The sequence below is a fragment of the Carassius auratus genome, unplaced genomic scaffold (assembly GCF_003368295.1).
Source record: "Carassius auratus strain Wakin unplaced genomic scaffold, ASM336829v1 scaf_tig00215575, whole genome shotgun sequence".
NCBI lineage: Eukaryota > Metazoa > Chordata > Actinopteri > Cypriniformes > Cyprinidae > Carassius > Carassius auratus.
Window position 1 is genome coordinate 307,723 of NW_020528145.1, and position 19,080 is coordinate 326,802.

Consider the following 19,080-nt stretch of genomic DNA (forward strand, 5'->3'; position numbering starts at 1 on the left):
GGTATTCAAGTGATACTGACAGAGCATAATTGTTTTTTGACTTGGAACATTCCTTTAAAATGACACTCAAGTCAAATCTGAGGTGTGAAAGTGGCATGTACTCACTTTGTGATAGCATACGTGCTGTCAGGACTGAGAGAGTTGTAGATGGCCACGTAGTCATTGGCACAGTCATCTTCTATGTGAAAGGTGCTGAACTTGACAATGATGGCGTAGCCTTTGGGAGCACGGATCTGCCACTGGCATCGGGACTTAGCTGGGTATTTCTTAGGGTGATCCGGAGATGTAAATTCTTTGTTGGTGGTGTCAGCCATGAGACTGTAAAAGCATTTCTCTGATAACAGAAACAGGAAAAAAGATAGATCTAAACTTATTGCGTTCTAGGTAAATAACAAACTAGCTCAAGTACTCAGTAGCACATCAGATGATAATTGCTGTGCAGCAAGTATAAGAAGCACAAAGATCCTTAGCCCCCTCAAAGTGGTTGAACAGAGTGGATTATTGGATGGACAAAAGATCAATCAAAAACCTTAAACATCTGCATGAACCAAAACTGTGGCTAGATTTTCTTCCCTATTGTGATGTATTGTGCAAACTAAACGGAGGCATGTTTAATCAATCACTGTTTATATGTCCCAACTATAACCAGACAGACCACAAAATAGCGTCACCATAACCACAGAGTTAAAAACTAAATGTTTCGAAATCATTCATTAGCTGTTGAGTGTTGTTGTCAGTAGTCCAGCACATCTTTAACTTCAGATTGAAACAGGTTTTTATGGAAACATTATTATATGAAAATGTATTCCCGTTTTTTTTTTGTTTTTTTGTTTTTTTTGCTTCTCCAGCATTAAATAGACAAAATGAAACTAATTTGTACTTTAATTTTTTTTTTTTATATATACCATTATTTTCTATTTAATGACATGACCTTAAATATTAATGCTAAAACAATATCACATTAAACACTAAGCTTAGAGTGATTTGTGAGTTGATGAATACTAAATTAAATCATAAAATACTAAAATACAAATAAAATAAAAACAATCAAAATTTAATACATTTTCAAAATTAATCCATAAGTACATTTATTTAACAGTTTTATTTGTGTCCCTGCATGTCATGTGACCAGTACCCCAGTCAACCGTAAATAATGTCAAGGTGTTGCTAAATTATTTAAATATCAACTCTCAGGGGTTACTTATTTACCATTTTAGGTCAATGTGCTTGGCTGACAAACATTTTGGGAATCCCTGGTCTCAAATAAGGAAAGCCTAGAAATCAAGTTATTATATTTTTATGAAAGATTACAGGCCAAATATTTCATTGAAGAAAAACGGGACAATTTGGCTTTCATGTGGACTCAAAAGTCACAAGAAACCTCCATGCACTTGCAGTTTAATGCAGATAATTTAGACTTTCGTATAAAGGTGCTGTTGAAGAGCTGTTGTTCAACATTTACTCTCTGCGGTTGAAAAACAGGTTTTTGAGATCACTGTACTGTTGTGCACAGCAAGGTAAGTGGAAGGGAAAGCGAGCGAGAGATAGAGCGAGCATGAGATGGAGGCGGGCAGGCATTTTTCAGTGAGTGACAGGAGAGAGCACGACAACCCAGGTGGAAAATTACAGTGCAGCGATGACTGAAATGGGACAAACTTTACTCACTGGATCTGGGGTCCCTGGCCATGCGAGGGTCTGTGGCTGCAGAGAAAGAGAGAGAGGGAGAGATAGAGAATGATGCATGCTGTACTTTTTTCATTCCATTTTCCAAAGGCCTGTCAGATATTCTGTTCCTCCTCATCCGCCCATCACCTTGACTCCAGCGTTCACAAATACCAGTCTCTCACTTCACTACAGGGACATGAGTCTCCATACAGAGATATCATTTTAAGCAAAGCACTGAGGTGTCACTCAGGCCTCCTGCTCTCATGTATACAATGCATATGGGGACCAGAGAAGGACAGAGTTAGTTTTTTTTTTTTTTTTTTAACACAAATAATTACTGTGTTGCATTGAGCTGCACAATGAAGCCAAGTCCCTACCGCTATCTACAATGTTATTAAAAAGCATCTTTATGCGTTTTTTATTGTTTTTGTCATTTATATACAAGTTAGTCATTAGATTTTGCTCAAAAAAGAATTATAATGTTGTTGTTCAAAAAAAGTTTTCAATATAATCTCCCTTAACTCATCCTAATCACTGCACTGTGACTGTGTGGAGCAAACATGCTATCTTTAGAATTACCAAACATCTTACATGAAGCAGTGATGTCGATGTCAGTGACCGCAATGTTGCCGACTTGTCTGCCCTCCTGGCGGATGCCCCTCGTCAGAGCCCTGACAACGCGCTCCTCCGACAGCTCCGGGACAATCTCTTGGTCATTCTCAGGAATGTCAAATTGAGACCAATGATACGCTATGGTTCCTTCACTGCAAATGCAAAGATGGTGCAAAGTAGACATATTGCTGAACAAATGTACAACTTGATTTTTGTGATGCTTGCCATGCATAATGTACTTTCAAATTTTAGGATTTGCTTTGCACAATGCTAGTTACCAAGGTGTTTTGTATGGTATTAAGAACTATGCTATGCTAGGTCTAGTTGGTTTCTTATTGACCCAAATCAAAAAAGAGCCCATTAAAAATGACCCTCTAATTTGGTGTAATGGATTTTCACTCTGTTTTTTATGGTTCCCCAACTCTAAGCATGAGCAGTAGTAATAGTTGAACTGGAAATTTATCATTTGTATTTTATTAGGGTGATTTTTTTTAACCTAGTTTCTATGAGACTTGTAATTTATCTCTATCAGGGAACCACTAAGCATTAAAATCAAGACATAAAGAATGATCTATCCTTTCATTTAAAAAAAACTATTTGATTTAGAGAGCATGCTGTAAAATCAGCTTTGTCTGAATCAGGGATCAGTGCTTCAGCCGTACCTGAAGGCAGTGATGACAGACTTGGTATAGTATTTAGAAAGGAGAGGATCTCTGGTGAATGTATTGTTCATCTGAAAAAAAAAAAGATAGATTATTTAACACAATTAACACAATTATAATAAGATATAAAAGGTCAATGATAAGCAGTAACAATACAACCTTTAAATATACTTATTGTATGTTTTATTTATAGTTTATATCAATAAAAACTATATATATATCATGTCATATGTCAAGGAAACGTTCCATGTTTACCACAGCACAGCTCGCTCGGGGCATTCAATGTCAGCTCTATATGTTGTAAAACTTCAATTAATATTAATAATATTTGTTTCAATCACTGAATGAAGCCTGCTATATTTGGGACAACAGTCGCGACCTTAAATTGCTTGCACAAAAATTTGTTTGTTCATTTAAACCGTTATGCGCAGAGAACGTGAGGGTGAGAGAGCGTGAGGTCTGCAGTCTTGGCCATTAGTTGATTTCCTTGTTTTTGTGTAGGTAATACGTTGTCATATATGTTTAAACTTAAATAGACTATCTATACAAGTAGTTATGTCTCTTTGTATTATTTTGGCCTGTTATTGACGTAATGCGCGTCATTGACAACATGCGCAACCAGATGTTCGAATAGTTCGAATATTCGTGTATTTTTTAGAGGGAATATTCGAACGTCATTTTTGAGCAATTTTGACAGCCCTAATATATATATATATATATATATATATATATATATATATATATATATATACAATGTTAAGACAAATAAAGTCCTAAAATAGTCTGTTTGACATCTTTGGAGTGTAAAGACACTTAAAATTCTTTAAAAGCTTTAGTACGGTCTTTAAAGTCTCAAAAGAAAGTCAAGGTCACCAGAACACTTACAACACCATCAGCAAAGAAAAGTCTAAGAGAAGCAAAAACACTCACAATTCCTTCCAAGCCCCTCGCCACTTGTTGGAATTCTGCACTTTCGGGATTGTTGTACACTGGACTGTACTCTGGTCTGAGAAGTTTCATTTGCCCACTGTAAACCAGTGTGGACGAGCTGTGTTTATAAGAGGTGGACTCTTTTTCCAATTCTTTGGTCCTGACTGAAAGAAAGAGGGACCTATTAATTAAGTAATGGCATTTATAATTCACAATATTAAAATTTTATTGCATTTTTGATCAGATCAATTCAGCTTTGGAGAGAATAACAGTATTTAAAGGGGAGGTGAAATGCTCGTTTTCACTCAATATCCTGTTAATCTTGAGTACCTATAGAGTAGTACTGCATCCTTCATAACTCCAAAAAGTCTTTAGTTTTATTATATTCATAAGAGAAAGATAGTCCGTACCGATTTTTCCCGGAAAAACACAACCAAAGGTTTTGAGGACAAAACCAACCAAAACAAACCATGGCTAACAGTCAGATTCAGTGTATATTTATGATCCAGAATCAGATCCAGAGGCTGAAATTTAACAAGAGCAGCATCAGCAACAACGTCTCTATGTGGTATGTACTGAAACTGTATATATTTGCTTAGCGGTTTTGGAAAATGACTAAGTTCCACTTTAAGCTGTTGTTTTGGAGATTCCCAATTTTGAGATGGGGTCACCTAGTCACAATATTCCCAATCGTGTCTCACTGGGTAACTGTGATAATGAATCAGGTAAATTAAAGATTGATTTTGATGATTTACTTGTTGAAGGCCTCCAGAAAGACTGGAACAAAAAGGTCAAACGACAAAAGAAGAAAGACAAGCGTCGAGAGAAACAGAAGAGGAGATCAACCGACGGACCAGCAGAAAATCGTTTCTAAGATAAGAAGAATAATTCGACTGGTGCGAAGACAAGAAGGCATGAATAAGAAGATAATAAAAATGATGAGCGAAATGATTAATTGTATTGAGTTGGTTAATGTTGATTTGGAGTTACAGTCTCTGGCAAATGGTATCGAGGCCTTGAGATTGCAAACCTCTGTTGCAAGACCAGAAAACCCTTAAAAGGTAATAATGAGATATATGAATTGTTAGACATCAACTTTTAAAAGGCAGTAATAAGAAATGTATGATGTTAACATTTGCTCAACAGTTGAAACTGTCACGTACGCCAGTTGAGACTGTCACGTATGCTTGCTTTTTGCTAAGATAACAATGAGTGTGCAAGGAAATGCATCTTGCAATCTGGATTGCAGGATGGACTTTCTTTCTAAAAAATTGCATTGTAATGTGTTTAATCTGATTAACACAGGGAGGAGGATGCTGTGCAGTTTAGCAATAGTTACTTACTTAGCCTACGCCTTAAGATTTTGTAACAACTTAAAGAAAAGATTAATTTGCTTTAATGGAAAGATAATAGAGCAGCAATTACTTAATGTGTGTGTGCAGAAGAGGGGTTGCCAAATAAGGAGATGTTAAATTCCTGTATCCATAGCAACCTGACTGTTAGTGTGTGCGTGCAAGCGGATGTGTTAATGTGTTTTACCAAAAGGAGGCATCCGGAAGAAATGATGTATTGTTTTTGGGACTATATAATGTTATGGTTTGGACACATCCCCTGCCGCATCTCGGGGTGAAGACTTACGCTTTTACTTTTGTTTTTTACTTGTTAATATTTTGCTTATGAGTTAGTGTTTAAAATAAAGCGAAGCCATGTACAATGGTGATGTGTAAAAACTTTTAAACAAGTCTCTGAGTAATTTATTATGAGTAAAGTTATTATTTTAGTTTGTTCCTGATTCTGTATTGCCAAGCTCTGCAGAGGCAAAGACTCAACTGAGCTGATCTGGTTCTGGTGGGAAGAAGTGCAGAAGTCTCCATTGCCCCAGAGAAGACATCAAAGGTAAGAACAATGGTTTAAATTGCCTTTGCTGGTTTGAAATTTGGATGTTTGGAGAGAACATCTGCATATTTCTTTAGTCAGATAAAATTAACACAACATGGCGCCCAAACGTGTGGGGCTTGAATACAGGATAAAGGATGACTTGAAAATAATAACAAGCGTAATGTATTGACACTAGAAAGTCCTTACAGACCACGACCATTGTAATAGTCCAGAGGGACTTGTTTGTTTTCTATATGCTCGCGGAGGCTAGTAGATAGACCTAATATAGAAAAGCAGAAGGCTCAGTGTAGCCAGAAGCGAGGAAGGAGATCTTGCTAAAAGATATAGCTAGACTCAAAGTAGTCCAGAGGGACTTGTTTTTTTGTCTTATATATGTGCACACGGGCTCAGAGATAGACCTGGTATAGGAAGACAAAAGGCTTAGTGAAGCCAGATTAGAGATCTTGCTAGAAGGTAAAGTAAGACTCTAAGTGAGTAAATCATGGATAGGATGACGACGGTCAACCTTGTTCCACAGGATTTAGCTGGAAGGCTTGAATGGATTGACCCTACGCAGTGTAGGTGTAGTTCAGAGCAGATTCCATGGCATGAGATAAGAGTGCTAACTTCAGTAGTGAATCTTAGGATTTGTGAAGGAGCAGAGATCCCGCCCTTTATTTATTCAAACCGAGGGGGACGAGATGGTTCACCCAAAGTAAGAGTGTTTGATGAATATGGGGGGGAAGTCAGAAGCATTCCAACAAGAGGTTGGGATGAACTGGATGAGACAGATGCTGGAGAAGGGTCTGAGAGAGGATCAGTAGCCCCCAGCTTTGTGCCTCGTAGAGAGGAAAATAGAAATGCTCTAGACTTCAGTGCTCCACAGCAGGAAGTGCCTGAAAGCCCAGATGATGAGTCTGAGTCAGAGGATGAAGAACCTCTGAAGACTTATTTTGGGAAAGGTAGAAACCTAATTATCCTCAAGGAGGGATATTTAGAACAAGAGGAAGACACCTGTGTTTTTGGTTAATGCAGCTAACAAAAATCTCCAGCATGGAGATGGAGTAGCTGGTGCCTTTAGGAGAAGGGCAGGCCATAGATTTCAGGCTGAGTCTGACAAAATAATGGAGAGTAGAGAAGCTCCAATAAAGACAGGCGATGTAATACTTCAGGAAATAGGTGGACCAAATGGAAAACCTGTAATACACGCCATAGGGCATAAAAGGGGTCAGAACAATGATGTAGCTGAAGAGTTAACTGCAATTGTCACCCTAGACACGCTGATTGATAACATATGCAAGGTAGCCAGGGAGAATAATTATCGCTCAGTGGCTATGCCAATAATCTCAGGGGGAATTTTTGGTTTTAATGAAATCAAAATGGGAACCGCCCTAGTAAATGCATTAATAAGAAAAACAGATAGAACTAACTTGCCCAGAATATGGAAGATTTGTCACCCACACCCTACAGTCATAGAGAGAATAACTCAGGGAGTTAATGAAGATCAGGCTGCAGGAGAGGGGAGATCAGACCAGGGAGTTAGTAACTTAACAAGATCAGCAAGGGCCAGGGCAGAATTTTTAGAAGAAAATTCAGTGTCAGGATGGCCAGTGATAAAACGTACAAAAACTGTTAAAGGGAAAAAAGATAGGGTAGAAAACCCTTTCCCTAAACTAAAGCTAGGCAAAAGCTTTGAGACATTCAGGCTAGGTGAGGGATGTTATAGACCCACACATGCTAGGGGTAGGAAGAGAGAAACTACCTTAGACAGAACAAATAAATGGGATGAAGAATACGTTCCAGGTATAACATGTGGTCAGTTATGGGCATTACTGAATGGAGGAGATGCTAAGCAAATTCTTGCAGACACCACATTAACACAGCGCACTAAAAGAGCTATCCTAGCCCAGAAAGATCTAACAAACAGAGCTGCGTTAGAGAGAATAATTAGGAACACAGTGGGAAACGATCAGTTTGAGGAATATTATTCTGATGTTGGCCCTGAAAGCGATAGTGCAGACAGTGAATCAGAGGAGAATCAGGAGGATTCTGCTGAGGATGAATTTGTAGTCCAAAGACCTGATAGAAATGTGATAACTACACCTATCAGAGAAACAAGGGGACCTAGGAGACTGCGATTCAGAGATGTGGCAACTGAGTCAGATTATCAGTCAGAGGAGGAAGCAGCTCGACCAGCTGAGGTGAGTGCACTAAATCAACATCTAGAAGCGTTGCATTTAGGTACACGAGGTCAGAAAAGGCCCATGACCCCTGTAATCAGAATTAAATTAGCTAAAACTCTTGAGGGGTTAATTCCTACTAATAGAGAAGAAATTGAGCAGGAACAGTTTGAGGAGAAGTGGCGTACAGTAGGATCATTAACAGCCTGTCAAGAAATTGCTGAAAAAGGTGTAGAGGGAATTCTAAGACACATTTTTCAAGGTGTAAAGAGAAACGCCCTAGCAGGAGCGAAAGAGTTCCTCCTTTATGGTCCAGAAACATCCCCTGAAGAATTAGAGAGGGCTCTAATTCGATATGATAGAAAGACAGAAATAATTCAGACAGATAAGGAAAAATCAGGTAGTAAAACTCAGAGGTCTAAAGATCCACCGAGACGGTCAAGCCGTGAGAGGAAGCCCTACAACCGCTATGAGGTGGAGGGTAAATTCTCCCCTCACCCAGAGCAAAAACCAGATAGGAACTGGAGAAAAGGGAGAGACCGTTTTAGCCCCAAAGATAGCTCTCATGGAGGGAGAAAGTATAGGGACCAATCAAAACCTAGAGACAATAGACCTGAGAATAATAGAGAGAAAAGGAATTACATTACTCCAGAGAAATGGAATAAATTAAGCTCAGAAGTGAGACAGCAGATTATGGAGGACAGACAGAAAAGCAGGCCTGAAGCCAGAATAGGCAGAGTAAGAACAGCAGACACCAGGGCGGAAGCCAGTGTTGAGAAAGAGGAAGCTAAGGCCAAGAGAAAGAAGAACAAGAAAAAGGGCTCTGAGCTAACAGAAGCATAGGAAACATCGGCTCCCCTTAAGAAAGCCTTAATGAAAACAGATGAAATTGATCAAAAATTGTATAAAACCTATGACGATACAAAATTTAGAATTGATACAGGAGAAGATTTCAGTGTCTTAAAACCCACAGAAAAACACGATGAATTCAAGAAAGTAATTATGGTAGAAGACTTTGAGGGAAATTCTAGAAGTAAAAGAGTATGGAGAAAAAATGAAATAGATGTAATTCATGGGGAGGAAAATTTGTTATGCCCAAAGGACCTAATAAAAATAGGAAAAATAGGAGTAGTTGATAAAAAAAAGAGATTGAGAGAATAGTAAGGGAATCAGAATTGAGTGAGAAAGGGGAGCTGGAAAAACTCTTAAGAAAACACATGGATAGTTAAGAGTAAAAATGATTGTGGTAAAGTTCAGACCAAGTATGAACATGTAATTCAAGGAGGAATTCCTCCCCCACAGAGACAATACAAAATTAACAGTGCAGCTGAAAAAGAAATAGGTGAAACTATCAAAGAGCTGACAGAACAGGGTATTCTCCGGAAACTGCCAAAAGAGGAACTTGCAGCGTGTAACTCTCCCTTGCAAGCAGTTCGCAAACCAGATGGTAGTTGGAGACTAGTTACCAATTATAAGGCTTTAAATAAGGTAACAATTCCAGATACAAGGTATCTGATTAATTGTGGAGAAGTTAGTGGAAATATAGGGAGAGAGAAAAACTGGTTGTCAAAAATAGACTTAGCTAATGGTTTCTGGAGTATCCCATTAGCCAAGGAAAGCCAACTAAGAACAGCTTTTACCTTTGGAACTGACCATTATGTATGGAAAATACTTCCTCAGGGATACAGAAACTCGCCAAACGTTTTTCAAGCCTTAATTTTAGAGATCCTAGCAGGAATACCAGTTACAGTATATATTGATGATATACTGATATCCACAAAATATGAGGAAGAACATTTAAGAATACTTGAACAAACCCTTGATAGGCTAACAGAGGCAGGTCTTAAGCCTAGTTTGAAGAAAATGGAAATTGGAAAACATGAGATTGATTTCTTAGGGTTTAAGCTTGGTAAAGATACAAAAGCTTTAACAACTAGCACCAGAGTGAAGCTAGAGGAAATGCAACAGGCAGGCCCCCCTAAAAACAGGAAGCAACTTCAGTCACTGCTAGGTACTTTGAATTATATTAGGGAGCTAATACCTAAGTACTCTAGAGAGGCTAAAATATTGTATCAAGGAACCAAGGAAGGAAAGTGGCAATGGACTGACCAAATGGAACAAGCTAGATTAAAGTTAATCAGCATGGCTCTTGAGAGTGGTGCATTAGAGAGGAGAGATGAGACACTTCCCCTTTACGTTCAGGTCTCTGATGAAGAAGAGGAAGTTACTTTAACATTGTGGAATGCAGAAGGTATCTGTCCTATTGCATTTTTGACACACCAGCAAGAACCAACAATGAAAAGATTTGATGAGAACAGTGCTGAGAGAATATTAGCAGCTGTTTGTAAGAGACTGTTACAGTTAAAAGCTGTAGCAAAGGAACAACCAATAGTGATTTTCTCTATGGCAGGGGAGCTAGCTAGGTTAAAAAGAAATCTAGTGATGAATCAGGCTCGCATTAATAGCCATAGGTGGGATCAATGGAGTTTAATTCTAGGAGACAATCAGTTAGATTGGAGAAGAATTAAACAGAAAAGGAAGGATAAGATTACTAGGTATCATGAGAACCATAAGCACTTACCCAAATATTTCACTGATGGAAGTGAGAGGGGAGGGAAAGTTAAGTGGGGATACTTAGTTAAATTTAATGGACAGCTGATCACATCACAAAAAGAGGAAATCCAGGGGACCGCTCAGTTAGCAGAAGTAACAGCTGTTGAACGTGCCCTACAGAGGGCTGTTGAGCTGGGTCATACAGAGATTGTCCTGACATGTGATTCAGAATATGTTACAGATGGGATTAACCTGGAGCTAGACAAGTGGAAAGCTAATGACTTTCACACAGCTAAAGGTAAACCAATGGCACATAGAGATCAGTGGAAAAATATAGCCAATTTACTAGAGAAAGTAAAGGCTCATGTTTATCACCAGGTTAGCCACAGACAGCAAACTAATGAGTCTGCTGAAGGAAATAGACAGGTAGATAAACTTATAGGTCGAGTTAAGACAAAAGAAATAACAGAGTTATTTCAGAAACTGCATAATGAGCTAAACCATCCCAGTGTTAAAATGATTCAAGTGGAGCTTAGATTAAGAAATCTAAACATTCCTAATTGGAGGAATCATTACAGGGAGGTGAGGAAAGAATGCCAGATATGCAGGAAGTTTATGACAGCTAAAGGTTGTGAGGAAAGTGAATTACCAAAGGAGTATCCTTCACAACAAATTAGCATTGACTTTGCAGGGCCATTACGTCCCAAGACTAAAAAGGGGAACTGCTATTTTCTGCTCGCCATTGACAACCACACTAAGAAAACCATGATATGGCCTTTAAGGTCAGCGCTCGAAGCAAAGGTAGTAGAGTGTTTAACAGAATGGATTAGGTGGCAGGGACCAATGGAGAGTTTGAGAGCAGATGGCGCGCATAACATAAGTGGGAAACTAGTACAGAAATTCTGTAAAGAGAATAGAATAATACTAGTTAAATCCATAGCCTACCGTCCAGAGACAAATGGAATTGCAGAACGTGCAATTAGAAATGTTAAGGAATGGTTTGCTAAAAATAAAGCCTTAGGTGACTGGGATCAGAACATTGATCGGTGTTTATTACACCTCAACAGGTACAATACGGTGAACCTGAAAGAAAGGGAGGTTAAGAAAAACACAAGGTTCGATGTTGGTGATGAAGTCATTATAACACGAAGGCACAAAGTAGGTAAGTTCTCTGAGGGGTTGGGTACTGTTGATAAAGTGAAAGCAATAACAGGGTCCAATACAGTAGAACTAGAAAATAACGGAATCCAGAGTAATAAGGATTTAGTAAGGAAATAAATAATGGAGAGAGTAAAGTCCATTATTAATCAAAAAGGCCTAATCCGGGTGGAGCATGGTAAGCATGGGTCAAGAGCATTTCTATGGTTAGAACCAGAGATGAAAAGGTACCTTGGCTATGAAGGAACATATGCCAAAGCAATAGAAGTAACAGTACGACCGTTCTGCTGTGTGATATGCAATCAACAATGTGCTATGCAGAGTCTATCGTTTGGTGACGAAAAGAAGGACATGGGTGCAGAATGGTTGATGCATAAACAAACTCACACAGAGATATCTGGAGTACTGATTTGTGAGAACTGTAGGTCAGGACTCCCCAAGCTAAGAATAGATTCCTATAAAGTGTCTGGGAATTTTGGAGAGAGATGCGGTTGCACTTGGGATGGCACAGTTTTGTGGTCATGTATGGTCTGTAAGGCAAAAGAGAGGACTCTGATGTCCTCTAGGTCAGTTTGGGAGACGCTAAGAGTCCTCAAACCACTGGGATTATTCCAGGAAAGAATAATGACCAGGTTCTCTAGACATCCTTATGTGGGGATGAGAGATCATGAGAAGGAGGCTTTTCTTGAAGCAAGAATGCCTTCGTTTCCCAAGAATGGGAAAGGAACTAGGAACAAAACTCTTCTAGGGAAAGAAGATTTTGCAAGAGAAATAAAAAGACAGGATCGAGAAAAGGATCTATCTTTTACAGACATTGAGTCAATGAGATGGGAACTGTCATTGTGGACACAACCCATTTTAAAATGTTTCCCTGTGGTAGATCTTAAGCAAGGGTCTCGAGGGAAGATTGCCTGGATTTATGTAAAAATCGGTGATCAGTGGCAAGTTCGAAGCTGGGGCCATCTAGCGGTAGAACTGGTGCAGGGAAGTGGCTGGGTAAATAGCCCTTCCTATGATAAAGACTTTAGAGCGACACAGCCCCGTTCTAATGTGACGAAGGACAAAAGAAATTCTACAAGGAAAGAGAAATTTGTGCAGTTAACAGTGTCCTTAGCAAAAGACCTGGATAAGCACAAAATTTGGTGTCCTGAAGATGAGACATATAAGTTTGTAAGTTATTATGATAACGAGCAGATCACAGAAGTACCAAGTGAAACCTTTACTGTTGTAATGCATTTTAAGTTGAATGTATTGTCATGTTCACACCCTGATTATGATTGGATTGGGGGATTGGAAGTTGAATTACATGATAAACAGCCAGAGATAAAGGTTATCAAGAAGGGTATATTTAGGAGGACTAGAAGGCTCATAACTGGGCCTCAGAACTAACCTCTGTTTACAGGAAATGAAAAGAGCAGAGTCACTCGAGAGCCTCTCAGAGGAGCTGGGGGAGGCCAAAGAAATCATCGAGAGGATGAAGAAACAACGGCGCATCTGCAAGTGGATGAGTATAATACTGTGGATGTTAATAATTCTAGGATTATTGTTATTAATATTAATTAGAGTGAGCTTTGTTCTAGAGTGGAGAATTTTAACTAATTCTTTGATATTAGCTGAGATTTTAGTTCAACAACAAAATGTTTCAGGATTTGAAGTATCTGTATGGGCAACTGTTAAAGGAAACAGAACTAAAATAGAGAACAAAACAATAGGTTTTTGGAGATGGCTAGATAATCTCAATGACGAGAAGAATGATTACTACATGGTTAGAAAGCCAAAGGTCAAACTAAAGAGCACTGTAAAAATAAAACATTGGCACAGTAGTGACATTGAAGTATATGAGGAAAATAGTTTTATCCAAGAAAAAGAAGGGAATAGGACTATTAAATATTTTATAGGTTCTACCTATAGAACAAGTGAAAATGAGGAACTAGGGGGATGTTGGATATTTAGATCAGCAAAAGATTTTAACCCCTGGACAATAAGACAGTGTAAATATAAAGGTACTGTTAAAAGAAGTAAGAGAGATAAAAAATATGGAAAAAATAAAAAGTGCAGCAGGAATAAGGGAAAATGTTGAAAAATGGATAGAAACCAATGGTATGTTATTTAAAGAAGGAAATTTCATTGTGTTAACAACAGTAAGAGACCGATCAGTAGGATCAAGAAAAACAGGATACGCAGAGCTAGAAATTACATCTGAAACTAGAATTAGTTTAGAGTTAAATAAAACAGTACCATGGATATGGAAAAAGAGATTAGCTTTACCTAGAGTGAAATTTAATTTCAAAATAGGTTACTGGGAAATAGATGAAGTTAAATGGGAAACTGATGTATATTTAATTCAAATGGAAATAAAAGAAACATTACAAACAGAAATAGAAATTAAAAACTATTATGAAGATAAGGTGAAACAAATAGAACAATGTGTTAGAAAAGAAATGGGTAAAAAATACCATGGACAAAAATACAAATACATAAAGACTGATAGTGTTGATTTTTCCTATGCTCACTTTTGTGACAAAGATGAAGAGAAGATGGACTGTGATGATTTTTGTAATGGTACAGATCCAATCACAGGGAATAAAACAAATGAGAACTTAAGTATAAAGAGAAGATTATACTTAAAAAGATTAAACCTTAATCGAAGGAAAGACAAAGAAGGTATTTATAGAAACAATCTAGTTTTCTTTAGTGATGCTGTTTTTGGATTATTAGGAAATGAGTGTGGGAGTATTATTGAAAAATGCTCATCAGGACATGATCAAATTACTATTAATCAAATAGCATCAGTGTTATGTTATTGGAGTAAGGGAATAGTTCCCTTACCTTGGACTTTTAAGAGAAGTAAACTGGCTAACAAATATGAAATGACTTATGGAACTGGAGGAGTAATAAGGGTATTGAATAGGAATTCTCAGTGGAAAATGTTTTATGGACCAGTGTATTATGCAACAAATAGCATGTTAAGGTATAGAGTTCCAAAAGGAGGGAAAAATGTACCCTTAACCAAATTAGATGCTATAGCAATTGATGATTTGTCACTAACAATTGAAAGGAGAAATTGGAAGGAAAATTGGTGCAAAGCAAAAGATAAAAATTATTATCTGGGTTTAGACTGGTTGAGAAATGATCTATGTAATACTAGTATAGAGATCAAAGGTCAGAAAATAAAAGGAGGACCAAGATGGTTTGAAGATCCTGGAGAATTTGTGAAAAAAGGAGTGGAAGGTGTGAAAAAGGCAGCTGAAACTGTGTTTAATTTTGTTACAACGGATTTATGGAGTGGTCTAATTAATCTCTTTATTAGAGCCGGATGGTACATTTTATATGGAGGATTAATTGTATTAGGACTAGTTATAATAATGGTTATTATAAAATGTTTCTGTGCATCTCTAGGCCAAAGAATGATGTCCAGAGAAGACAATGGAGATGTATTAACGGTATTAGGAAACTTAATAGATTTTCAAGCTAAAGGACATAAACGTATTAAACGAACAAAGAAGCATAACTTAGAAAAATCGTTATTGTAGAGAAACGTGGCATACCTTAAAAGGAGCAAAAAGATAGCCGTTAAGATAATGAAGAGAAAGGAAGTAGGTGGAGTAAAAACATATATATATTGTAAAGAGAACGAAAGAGACAGCTACAACTATATGTAGTTTCACTTGTAACTGGACAAGACTAACTGAATATTTGGGTAATTTCTATTTGGGAATAGAAAACTCATTGAAATTTATTGAAACCAATTACTATACGTAAGTCCAACAGAAGATCTCAATTGTTAATGATAAAAAATGGCATCCAAGGGGACAAATAATGGAACCGCAAGGAATGAGAATAAGACAGAAGCCGGAGGATTTCTGATTCCTGAAATCCCTGGTACTGGATTCCAGGTTGGTGTTTATATTTTATGGATGCTTTTGCAAGGAATTAATAGAAATCTCTGGTGGCTGTATTTTTTATCAGTTTTACAAGTTGTAAGAATAATGTTAATAGGAAGAGTTAGCAAAATGATTTTTGTTTGTACTCTGATGATTTTATCAATTGGATGGCAAAAATTGCTAGGACATCAGGGAACATTTGGTTTAACTGTAACAAGCATATTAAAGCTTGGGTTGATGTTACATCTGTTATGATACATGAAGATGAGTTTGTCTTTTGGGGAGAAATATGTATTATCATAACTAGCGCAATGTACTTAATTGGATTGTTGATATTCAAATATGGAAAAGAAGCAATGTTATGGACAATTATAGGATTTTTGACATTGAGTGTGTTTATGTTAGGATTCTTTCTGAAAGATGATGATATTGTACTACTGGGGATTATGATTTTGATGAACCGGTGGGACAAGATGAAAAAGGCATTGAAAAAGTGTACAACATGTTTCAAGCAAACTACCACAATAAATTCAGAATAATTAACTACCTCTAATGAAAACTTTTAAAAAAGAAAAAAAGAGAAAAATTGTCTTTAGAAAAAATGTATATTTTGAAAAGATCTAAAGTAAATTACATGGGTATGGTGAATTGAAAGTACAGAGCGGTTTATGTATTAGTGTTATGATTGGCATGAATCTCTTCCAGGGCCCAGCAGTGATGATCCAGGAGCCCGGTGGCCCACTTAGTGGGATGAGCTTCAGGCGGTTCCAAGATCTGGCGAAAAGCTGGCCGAGAACTGTAGAGAGGCTTTAGGTTCTGCAAGAGAATCCTGAGGGTTTTTGTGGAAAGAGATGGAATTGACAAGTGCCTAATGCATGAACTGCCTAGAAATCAAGATCCGTATTCTGTTATGGAAATGGGAGAATTGATAGAAGTGACATTGATTAGAAACAGGAGGAATGTTTTTGATGTGTTCATTGAGAAAATGTATAGAAGTGTGAGAGTTGGGAACATTTTGGTGAAATGTGTTGAAGATAGAATTCCAGTGAAGAGTACTAGGACGAGAGGAAATCTTTGTGACAATTTGACCCCAAGTGAGGGTGTTTTGGAGATTCCCATTTTTGAGATGGGGTCACCTAGTCACAATATTCCCAATCGTGTCTCACTGGGTAACTGTGATAATGAATCAGGTAAATTAAAGATTGATTTTGATGATTTACTTGTTGAAGGCCTCCAGAAAGACTGGAACAAAAAGGTCAAACGACAAAAGAAGAAAGACAAGCGTCGAGAGAAACAGAAGAGGAGATCAACCGACGGACCAGCAGAAAATCGTTTCTAAGATAAGAAGAATAATTCGACTGGTGCGAAGACAAGAAGGCATGAATAAGAAGATAATAAAAATGATGAGCGAAATGATTAATTGTATTGAGTTGGTTAATGTTGATTTGGAGTTACAGTCTCTGGCAAATGGTATCGAGGCCTTGAGATTGCAAACCTCTGTTGCAAGACCAGAAAACCCTTAAAAGGTAATAATGAGATATATGAATTGTTAGACATCAACTTTTAAAAGGCAGTAATAAGAAATGTATGATGTTAACATTTGCTCAACAGTTGAAACTGTCACGTACGCCAGTTGAGACTGTCACGTATGCTTGCTTTTTGCTAAGATAACAATGAGTGTGCAAGGAAATGCATCTTGCAATCTGGATTGCAGGATGGACTTTCTTTCTAAAAAATTGTATTGTAATGTGTTTAATCTGATTAACACAGGGAGGAGGATGCTGTGCAGTTTAGCAATAGTTACTTACTTAGCCTACGCCTTAAGATTTTGTAACAACTTAAAGAAAAGATTAATTTGCTTTAATGGAAAGATAATAGAGCAGCAATTACTTAATGTGTGTGTGCAGAAGAGGGGTTGCCAAATAAGGAGATGTTAACTTCCTGTATCCATAGCAACCTGACTGTTAGTGTGTGCGTGCAAGCGGATGTGTTAATGTGTTTTACCAAAAGGAGGCATCCGGAAGAAATGATGTATTGTTTTTGGGACTATATAATGTTATGGTTTGGACACATCCCCTGCCGCATCTCGGGGTGAAGACTTACGCTTTTACTTTTGTTTTTTACTTGTTAATATTTTGCTTATGAGTTAGTGTTTAAAATAAAGCGAAGCCATGTACAATGGTGATGCGTAAAAACTTTTAAACAAGTCTCTGAGTAATTTATTATGAGTAAAGTTATTATTTTAGTTTGTTCCTGATTCTGTATTGCCAAGCTCTGCAGAGGCAAAGACTCAACTGAGCTGATCTGGTTCTGGTGGGAAGAAGTGCAGAAGTCTCCATTGCCCCAGAGAAGACATCAAAGGTAAGAACAATGGTTTAAATTGCCTTTGCTGGTTTGAAATTTGGATGTTTGGAGAGAACATCTGCATATTTCTTTAGTCAGATAAAATTAACACAACACTGTACATGTGGAAAGTGCAGTTTGATGACAACATCGCATGTTGTTTACTTGATGTGCTTACGCGCCGATAGCTAAGTTAACAACACAAAGTTATTTGAAGCAGTTTTACTCACCGCCTGCGGTTCCAACACACGATCGTGACCCTTTTTCGTTGGGACTGCATTATCCTTAAGAAATAAACGATGTGCAAATCCGGCGTCAAACTGGGCCTTGTTTGTAAAACAAGCATCTTCGAAATGCAGGGAACAAACACAAACACTTGCACAACTCCGTTGATGCTCTGTAAAAATAAACTCCATCCACTGGTCCCTTAATGCTGTTTCTCTTTTGGTAATCTGTGCATGGTTGTCTTGCCCTGGCAACCAAAAACACACTCCTTTTGTGACATTTCGCGATGCTCTCGCTCTGATCAGTGAACGTCTATTGTGCTCTCAGTGCTCTGCTATACGGGAGCGCGCGCTCTTCCGGCAGACGTGCCCTCAGGACCCATATAAGGAAATTCTGCTCCATCTAACGTCACACAGAGCCAAACTCGAAAAAAAAACTTTCCGAAACTTGTGACAAACCGGAAGGAGTGTTTTTGGAACAGAAATACTCCTTCAAACGTACAACTTAATTTTTGAAACTCTGTCCATGTTTAGCATGGGAATCCAACTCTTTAACAGTGTAAAAAACTCAGTATGCATGAAATAGCATTTCACCCCCCCTTTAAACAGTGTAGGTGTGCAACCTTCATCATTTAAGAGCAAGTTAGAAATGATTGGTGAATCTTTGTACCAACGAAGAGCCAGACAAGAAATCCGACCACTGCCGCCACTACCAGCAGGGCAATGAAGACCCCCACGGCAATCCTCCCCCTCCTTGCTGGTGCCATCTTCTGTTCATTCGTCATGAAGGAGACATTCTCATGACGCCCGTTCGCTCCCTGAAACAGAAATGAAAAGTATTCTCCTCTGATTGTGTCCTTAAAAAGTACTGTAAACATTTAGTTTCTTTGACAAGCAAAAGTTACAATATAGCATCTTCAGAATGAATCGTGAATAAACAATGAGTGTCATTTTAACAGTAAAACATTGTAAAAAATGCTAAGGATTTTTT

General features: G+C 37.9%; 2 protein-coding genes across 2 annotated transcripts in view; one reads left to right on the forward strand and one right to left on the reverse strand.

Annotated features, from left to right (window-relative positions):
• LOC113095045 (suppressor of tumorigenicity 14 protein homolog) overlaps positions 1–19,080 on the reverse strand; it is a 38,716-nt gene that overhangs the window by 9,795 nt on the left and 9,841 nt on the right. The window contains exons 2-7 of the mRNA XM_026260667.1: positions 18,760–18,907; positions 3,870–4,033; positions 2,940–3,010; positions 2,257–2,429; positions 1,666–1,701; positions 106–334 (exon numbers count right to left, since the gene is read on the reverse strand). Of these exons, the coding sequence (XP_026116452.1) occupies positions 106–334; positions 1,666–1,701; positions 2,257–2,429; positions 2,940–3,010; positions 3,870–4,033; positions 18,760–18,907 (821 nt within the window). The remainder of the gene's footprint in view (positions 1–105; positions 335–1,665; positions 1,702–2,256; positions 2,430–2,939; positions 3,011–3,869; positions 4,034–18,759; positions 18,908–19,080) is intronic.
• Positions 4,510–17,725, forward strand: LOC113095047 (uncharacterized). Its single transcript, XM_026260669.1, has 2 exons — positions 4,510–5,765; positions 13,041–17,725. The coding sequence occupies exon 2, from the start codon at positions 13,675–13,677 to the stop codon at positions 15,169–15,171; it is 1,497 nt and encodes a 498-aa protein (XP_026116454.1). The 5' UTR covers positions 4,510–5,765; positions 13,041–13,674; the 3' UTR covers positions 15,172–17,725.

Bases quoted from the DNA above. Each gene is read 5' to 3' on its own strand.
- LOC113095047 (XM_026260669.1), top strand. From the start codon at position 13,675: ATGGAAAAAATAAAAAGTGCAGCAGGAATAAGGGAAAATGTTGAAAAA.